General features: G+C 39.0%; 1 protein-coding gene across 1 annotated transcript in view; it reads left to right on the forward strand.

Annotated features, from left to right (window-relative positions):
* Window positions 1–8,352, forward strand: part of bltp1 (bridge-like lipid transfer protein family member 1) — a 100,332-nt gene extending 91,980 nt beyond the window's left edge. The window contains exons 84-91 of the mRNA XM_086094372.1: window positions 202–391; window positions 467–684; window positions 2,890–3,141; window positions 3,215–3,418; window positions 3,741–3,935; window positions 4,429–4,563; window positions 5,099–5,264; window positions 7,555–8,352. Of these exons, the coding sequence (XP_085950498.1) occupies window positions 202–391; window positions 467–684; window positions 2,890–3,141; window positions 3,215–3,418; window positions 3,741–3,935; window positions 4,429–4,563; window positions 5,099–5,264; window positions 7,555–7,771 (1,577 nt within the window). The 3' untranslated portion in view covers window positions 7,772–8,352. The remainder of the gene's footprint in view (window positions 1–201; window positions 392–466; window positions 685–2,889; window positions 3,142–3,214; window positions 3,419–3,740; window positions 3,936–4,428; window positions 4,564–5,098; window positions 5,265–7,554) is intronic.
* The last annotated feature ends 375 nt before the right edge of the window (window positions 8,353–8,727 follow it).

An 8,727-nucleotide genomic window follows, 5' to 3' on the forward strand; every position in this document is an offset into this window, starting at 1 on the left:
ATAATTTCATAATTTATCTCTAAATTTACTTCATAAGCATTCCACATGCATTCAGATCTTAGCATTCAGCTATTAGCATTCAGCTTTCAGCATTCTCGCGCAATTGCTCCAGAAATTGCACTAACTAACTAAATCTGTCCTTTTTGTTCCAAGCTTTACTGGAAAATGAAAATGAATCTATATTGTGTTCTTGTTTACAAGCACACATCTCTGAGCACCCAAACCAGCAACCAAGCCATAAGATCCAGATCACCATGGGCTCTACCGAGGCGCGGGTTGATTACATGGGCTCCAGTATCCTGATGGGAGTTTTTAGTAATGCTGACCTGCAGCTCCAAGATGAGTGGAAAGTCAACCTGTGCACTGTTGATTCCAGCATATCTGAGAAAAGGTGCGGCATTTCATTGGAAGATTGCAAATAATCAGCAAGTAACACTAGTAACAACCCCACCTTCCTTCCATCCAGCGAGATCTTTGTCCACGGAGACTTGCAGTGGGACATTTTCCAGGTGATAATTTCACGCTCTACCACACCGGACCTAATCAAGATAGGCATGAAGCTACAGGAGTTTTTCACTCAGCAATTCGACACCAGCAAGCGGGCCCTCTCCACGTGGGGCCCTGGCCCCTACCTGCCTCCCAAAACCCCGGTCATCAACGCTGAGAAAGGAGCAGCAGAGCTGTGTAACTATTCTCTTTTGCCTCTATTGCTGACGGAAGGTTCTAAAGGACATTGCAACAAAATGCTGTCCTATACACTCAGTATGTGTTGTCCTCTTGGTCACCAGAAGGGTTTTGTAACTTTAGTAATACATTTCAGTTGTACACTAGGATGCAATTTAGATATAGCCCATACTTGCATTTCCAGGTACGACAAGGTAATATTTCTCATAACTGGTAAGTCAATAGCATAGCTGGAAAAGAACACAACAAACCTTATTAGATATGTTGCAGTTCACCACAAAGACATCGTGTTGAGCTGACAAAAAGTTTGGCGGTGTTTGTTTTTAATGTAACATTCATCCAACGGCTATAACGTTCCAACAATAATGTTAATCCGACCACTAACTAATGCTGGCTAATTTACTAGCTCGTAGCATTGAGCCATAGTAGCCACTTATTGATATACTGTAATTGTGTGTCCAAAAAAAATATTTTTTTTGATGAAACAACTTATGTGAAATTATAGATCCAAAATGTTCAACATTATCTGCTGACAAAAATAATATACAGGTGTAATATAATTCTCCTGACTATAACATTGACAGTTTTTGTTGACTAAAACTAGATAAATAAAATTGTTTTCTTGGACTAATGGGATGAAGCTGAATGCAGAAATCCCAAAAACGTAAGACAAAACAAAAATGGACATAAGTGTTTTTCACTGGACAGCGGCAATATGAACAGTGGTTTCATTGTATAAAATCAGCTAATTGAATATTTACGCATGGCATTTGATTGCAACGTTTATCTATTAAGTGAAATATAAGCAATGGAGTTGTGCCAACTCAACATGACGACTTCGTTAGCCATTAGTGACTGTTCACGTGACGACTATCTCATTATCGTTGTTTAAAAAATCGTACTTTTTTTCCATTATGATACAACACACATATTTTTGCTAACTATTATAACACATACTCTGTAAAAAATAATTTGTTGTTCACCGTGTGGGCCTCCATGATAATAAAGTGCTCCTCTCCCACTTAAAACAGTTGGCAAGCAGGGGATTTTCAATCTAAAATGTTGCTCCGCCTGTTGCCGTTTTGGCTCATTACCTCTCCTCAAACTGCATGCAATTTAAAGGGTCAGCGAATCAGAACCGTGTCAGACCCATAGCGAACCATTCCAATAGACAAAAAAACAAACAAACTATAAAACGACATAACCCAACCTTGGCACGGAATGTTTTTATTCTAATGGACTTAAGTTGATTGTTCTCGTTAGTTGGTGTTTGTTAGCCTGACTGATGTATACCACATATATTATATTAGGGATAGATCGATTATCGGCCGGGCCGATTATTGATGCCAATATTTAGCATGTTGAAAAATATCAGCATCTGCCTTTTTAAGAATCTGAAGGCCGATAAAGCTGACATTTTTGACAAATTTAGGGTTTTCATCAGGATTTGTGAGATATTCACAGTTTATGTCGCAAAGAATTTTCAAACATATTCAGACCATTTTTCACTGTCTGCAAAGATCTTTTGAAACCTTTTACGAACCTTGACGAAAACTCCAAATGAGCTACATTCGCATGCATTTGTCACTGTGAGATAAACTTTTTATTTAAATTAATTTAAATTTCCTTTGAATAAGAAGTGATGCTGACACTGAGAACTCACTACACTCAATTTTTGTTATGATTTTTAAACAAAGCTGTCAATTATTTATATGTTTAAAATTAAAAGAAAAAGTTGTTGTTGTTTTTTGTTAGTTTTTTTTATTCTGCCGCTAATATTTTTTTCTTTTACTGCAAATGAATATCGGCTTGAAATATCGGTTAACGGTCTCCTTGACTACTAATAATCAGTATCGGCATCAGCCTTAAAAAAATACATATTGGTCTATCACTATATTATATATAATGTTTTGAAGTTTTAAAAAGGCTGGCTTGACTCGGCAAGTATAGAGAGCTAAGTCAAGCAAGTACTGTGCAGTGTAAAAGACACAATAGTTGACAAAGCTGATGTGACAATGAAAGCACTATATAAATAAAGCTGACTTGACTTTTGAGCTATTGTTTTATTTTGTTTATTTTTATCTAACAAAAAATAAAAACAACATACAGTACATGAAATATGGATGGCTAAAAAAGAGTTCTAATCAAGTATATGTTCCCTTCAAGATGATCTGACTTTGTGTCCCATAACTATTTGTCATTCAGACATGGATGCAGCGCATCACCGTCACTGGCCCGGGGTGCTGAAGGTGATCGCAGGTTGCCACATTTCGCTCTTCCAGATGCCTCTGCCGGAAGACGCTGTGCAGTTGGGTGGCTCAATGAGCCTCCATGGCAATCACATGACTCTAGCCTGCTTCCACGGGCCAAACTTCCGCTCCAAGTCGTGGGCGCTCTTCCACCTGGAAGAGCCCAATATTGCCTTCTGGACAGAGGCGCAGAAAATACTGGAAGATGGTGAGAGGAAGTTTTCATTGCAGCGACTTCTTCGTCCTGCCCGGACGGCACTCAAATCATATTTCTAAAACAGGTTCCAAGGATGATTCCACGTACATTGTGCAGACACTGGACTTCCATCTGGGTCATAACACAATGGTGACCAAACCATGTGGTGCGCTAGAAAGCCCGATGGCCACCATTACCAAGATAACCCGGCGGCGGCACGAAAACCCTCCACATGGAGTCGCCACGGTTAAAGAATGGTTTAACTATGTCACTGCCATGAGGAATGAAGGTGAATCTGGTTGTTCTTTTGCTAATTATCTCTCATATAATCTGATTACAATCATAAAATAAGATTATATTCAGTAACTGAATTTTAACGGGGTTGAATTGTTGGAACACTAATTTTACTAATGAAATGAATGCTGTCATGTAACTTTTTAGAATGTTTTTACTTTGCACAGTGCTGATGGTAATGATGCCACCCTAAAAGAGCGACTTTCAGTCTTTCTTAAAGCATACTATCTTTAATGCAAAATAGCTGAGATAGTGTTAAGAACAGTTTGACCTTAAGCTCAAAGGAGTTGCGACTTTCTTTTTATCGCTCACTTCAGAGTTGAACTTGCTACGGAATGTGGAAGCCAACAATCCAGAGAGTGGAGCCGCTGCCAAGAGCTCCAGTCTGCTGAGCAGCTTCCGCAGCAACTCCAGCTACAACCACGAGACTGAGACCATCTTTGCCCTTCCCAGAATGCAACTGGACTTCAAGTCCATCCATGTACAAGATCCCGATGAGCCTTCTCTCTCAGGTGGGATGCATTTTCAAGAAGACACCAAAACGCAAATGGCCCGGCGTCGGTTGGGTTTATTGTTTGATTTCATTCTTGATTGTATTATTTATTATTATTATTATTATGAAATCTTTTTTATTTATGTAATATTTATTTAAATTACATTTATTTAAATTTAATTTAAATAAATAAAATATATTATTTTTTATAATATGCATAATAATAATAATAATTATTATTATTATTATATAGTATTTTTTGATATACCAGTAATGAGAAATGTCCTCTTTTAATATTAATAGTAGTTTGATACACCTACTTGACTGTTAAGGATTTGAAAGTGTTGCCGGATTGTGGCAGATTATTTCTATTGCTGTTATAAAAAAATATATATAATCCAAATTGTGAGCAGCTCCAATTCTGGAACGGAGCTCCCGTTTCAAGCCCTCAGGTCACAATTGCCTGATTGCTGAGAAAGCTCCATTTGACTAAATGGATCTCGTCTTCCCAGATTCCAACAGCAAACCGAAGGTGGAGTGCAGCGTGGTGACAGAATTCACAGACCACATCTGTGTGACCATGGACGCCGAGCTCATCATGTTTCTTCACGACATGGTGTCTGCCTACCTGAAAGAGAAAGAGAAAGGTTTGTGCCCGTTTTGTTTCGTCAGTCAAATCCGCAGTAGCCACGAGTCAACAACTAAATGAAACGTTCCAGTGCTAATTGCCAATTGAAGGTTTCTTCTCTCCAGTAAAATGAGTCATTAAAGAACAATATGCAGCACCGCACATCTGCCTGCCTGTGTGTGTGTGCATTTGCGTGTGCGTGCGGGATGAGACGCAGTTAAGGGGGCTGCCAAGTGTTATTTTCTCACACAGCAGAACAGAGGAACATAGTCTACATTTTTGATTAGTTTGTATTTGTCACCAGGGATCAAATTCTGATCACTGTTAATTAACAGCAGTTAATTGTGACCATTGGTCATACAACTGCATTGTTCTCGTGATTCTGTAGCTGAAACCAAAAAAGTGTGCTGTATAACCTTTGCTTTGTGTCCATCCAGGCAAAAGTTAGACAGAACTTAAGTGTTTTATATTCAGGGAATAGAAAGAGAACATTTAGGTTAGGAGAGCGTGCAAAACACCACTCGTACATGTCTTCATCTTCACTGTGTCCTTAGCCCTTTTCGCCCCACGGATGTTTGCGGCTCGGCCAGGCCAGAAGAGCCCCACGGCCGTGCACGATGATGGATCCGCCGACAAGGACAAAGACGAAAGCATCAACTACACCACAGTGGACTGGCGGGAGTTCATGTGCAACACCTGGCACTTGGAGCCAACTCTCAGGTCAGACGGGATTCATCTCCTATATACGCTTTCTCACTCCTCTCTTTCTCTCGCTCTTGCTCTCATTCACAAATATATTTGTATTAGATGTTACACCAATCTGATCGACCGCCTCAACATCGGAGGATATTTCACATTTTATGCAAAATAGGTGATAGACTGTAATGTCATAATTTGCGTGATCGATCAGTGACACCATTGACCGACGAGGGATGGGAATTGATACGATTTTTACCATTCCATTTTCGATTATTTGGGGGGGGGGGGGGGTGCCAATAAACATAGATTAGCATCCACTTTTTTATGTCTTAGTTGTATCTGTAAACAAGAGACGTGTTTAAAAGTAGCATGGCCTTACAGACCCAACAGTGAAGTTTTAAGAGGTCCACATTCGAGGACTCCTCTCAATGGGGTGCCATGGCGTCCCCAGAAAAAAAAAAGAAAGAAAGTAAAAAGATTTGAAAATAACCACACACAAAAAAAAAGTTTAATCATCTTCTGTAGAAATTTTAAAAAATACAATCGATAGATTATTTTGTGACAATAATGTCCAACTCCAGTAACATTTCAACACTCATATGATTCTGGGGTTGTTCTGTACTGCCATAGTGTATACTGTTGTGAGCCCATAAGCTAATCTTTTAGCCTTGTCACGTTTGGTGTGAGCAGAAAACCTTAGTGCTGAGAGGCCAGATGTTCCGCCTCGGCCCCGTGCCCTTGACCTTCCAATCACAAAGTGATAGCGTTTATGCTGTTTGTTTGTTTTTTAACTAAAAGATTACAAAACCATTTTACCACCGGGACTTGTACAAAACAGTCAGCTTCCAAAAAGGAGCAGAATGTGGAGCCAGGAAGTTGGCGTAGCTGTTAAGTGTATGACTTGTTTACAGCTGTTGAACCAAGATAGCAATAGTATTTAGCATTAGCCAAATGTTTGTCAGCATTTTTGCATATTTTGGGTGTTTAAATTATTTTTCCCCAATGGGCTTCAGTTATATGTGGATTTTCACTATTGCGGTGGTTTACTCTTGAATATATATAGAAATTGTTTAAATAGATATGTTGCGCCATCTTCTGATCAAATCGGTGATTGAGTATCAATTTTTGCCGGGAAGCAATTTTGCAATTGCCGAACTCTGGGCAAGAGAATAATATGCTTTCCAGAACTGCAAAGCCTAGCTGTCAAATGTCTTTCTTAATTAGACCTGAAGCGAAGTAGAAAAAGGAAAAATTGCAACAATGGTCCACTGTGTTGTGTGACGTCCCGATGGGAGGCACCAGACCAACAATGCAGATAACCTGAATGCTAGAAGTATTTCTATCTATATAAGAGTTCACTTTATGGAATGAGCGACTAAAATATTTAACTTTTTCATTTTATTCCAATTTTTGGGGACATGCCTGTACTGTGAGCAACGGAGATGCTATAGATTACTCCCAAAACTCAAATGGTCAACCTGAATTGAAATACTCTTTCAGACAGAGATGATCAGCAGTTGGTGCTTGTGTGTGGTCAAGGCAGACCGTTCAATTGCATCCATTATGTGTATTGTAACTATCAAAGGGACCAAAGGATGTTGTTTTCTGCATGCGGAAAAAACCAAAAACTCCTGTTTTATTGCATGGGGTCTTCGGTTTATGAGTTACGTCAATGACACAATAGCAAAGTCATAACTAGACAAAGTGCAATTTCTGCAGAAATTGCATGGGAATGCTGAAAAGCTAATTGCTAAGATTTGAATGCATGTGCTTATGAAGTAAATTGAAGGATGAATTGTGTGAAAATTACACACATGAATAAAAAGAAAACTTGAACTGCAATCTGTCTACGGTGCGATTTAATTATTTCAGATCATGGCTAATGGCGCATTTATTTAAAAAAGTGTCATCTGATGCTGAAAGCTAACATGTATTTAACCATTTTGGTGAAATTATGGTGGTAGGCAATTGCTCTAACCACTGAGCTAACTTGACTTGTTCATAATCATGGCTAATGGCGTATTTATATTGAATTTTTTTGTACAAAGCTGAAAGCTGCAAATACAAGCTGAATGCTAATACCTGAATGCTTATGAAGTAAATTGAAAGATAAATTGTGTGAAAATTACTCATCGTTTATTGTAGTTGAAAGATAAATGGGGGAAAAAAAGAATTTGAGCTGCAACCAATCTCTACTTCAGCGTTTCCACAATTACAGTGTCTAATGTCAAGTGCATTATAACTGTCTAAAATCTATGATTATTTGTAGTATTATAGTAAATATTTGTATCAATGTAAACACGTCCTGCAGGCTCATCTCCTGGACGGGACGCAAGATCGATCCAGTGGGAGTGGACTACATCTTGCAAAAACTGGGTTTCCACCACGCCAGGACTACCATTCCCAAGTGGCTCCAGAGGGGTGTGATGGACCCGCTGGACAAGGTGCTGTCGGTGCTCATCAAGAAGCTGGGCACCGCCCTGCAAGATGAGAAGGACAAGAAAAACAGAGAGAAGGAGGAGCACTAGACTGGGCGCCAACACTGGATGTTTGTTTCCCGCTCTTTTCCAACTCGCCCGCTCCACCTCGTGGATTTCAGTTTACACTCACCGCGCTGACTGAGGCTTTTTTGGGGGGGGTAAATCGGTTGTGGACACGGTTTGGGGAATGAGCAGCAATTAGTATCGCGTATTTTGGTTGCTTGAATGGTTCCAACCCTGCCTCTTTTACATGTTGTAAATGACCTCATTTGAACCTTTTTTCAAGGCTTTCCAGTATTTAATGAGAAATGATTTCTTAAAACATTGCCTTTTCTTTGTTTCCCATGGAACACATGGTAAATGATGCTTTATTTTATGTATGTTATGTTGTATTTAATAGTTTGGATATTTGTTTTCCCCTGATGTGAACAAATGAGCACTGGGAGATTCTGCCATGTTCTGTCAGGAATCTGTTATGATGATTATTATTTATGGTTATGTGAAATTGAAATCTTGTAACATGAATTAGCTTGAGGGGTCAAGCTTGTTTTTCTTTTGTCGGTGTATATAATTAAATTTCGTAAATGTGTTGGTTTCCTAACTTAATAAAATAATGCCACTGGATTTTATATCAATGTCCTGCATTTTATCTTTGAAAGGCTTTGTATTCATTTGAATTACAAGTGTCTTGTTGTGAAAGCGTCACAGCCTGTTTAAGCAAAATGTCTCCTGTGATTTGAAGCAGCCTGTCATCACCCAAAAAGTTGAAACTCATTTGACTTCTGTGCTTTAAAACATGCGGACGAAAACCCAAGATTGAAGTTAATAGAACAAAATGAGAACATTTGACAGCTATACTGTCATGTTTAGTTACTTTGACAGTGCACTGACGAGCCACAACATTTCGACTGCTTGTGACACCCAATAGTAAAGCTGTATTGAATATTCCACCTTTGCCAGGAATACTCACAAGAGGCAATAAACAATGTTATTTTTTTAGGTTG

The sequence above is a fragment of the Leptonotus elevatus genome, chromosome 14 (assembly GCF_054856555.1).
Source record: "Leptonotus elevatus isolate MCC_2025b chromosome 14, RoL_Lele_1.0, whole genome shotgun sequence".
NCBI lineage: Eukaryota > Metazoa > Chordata > Actinopteri > Syngnathiformes > Syngnathidae > Leptonotus > Leptonotus elevatus.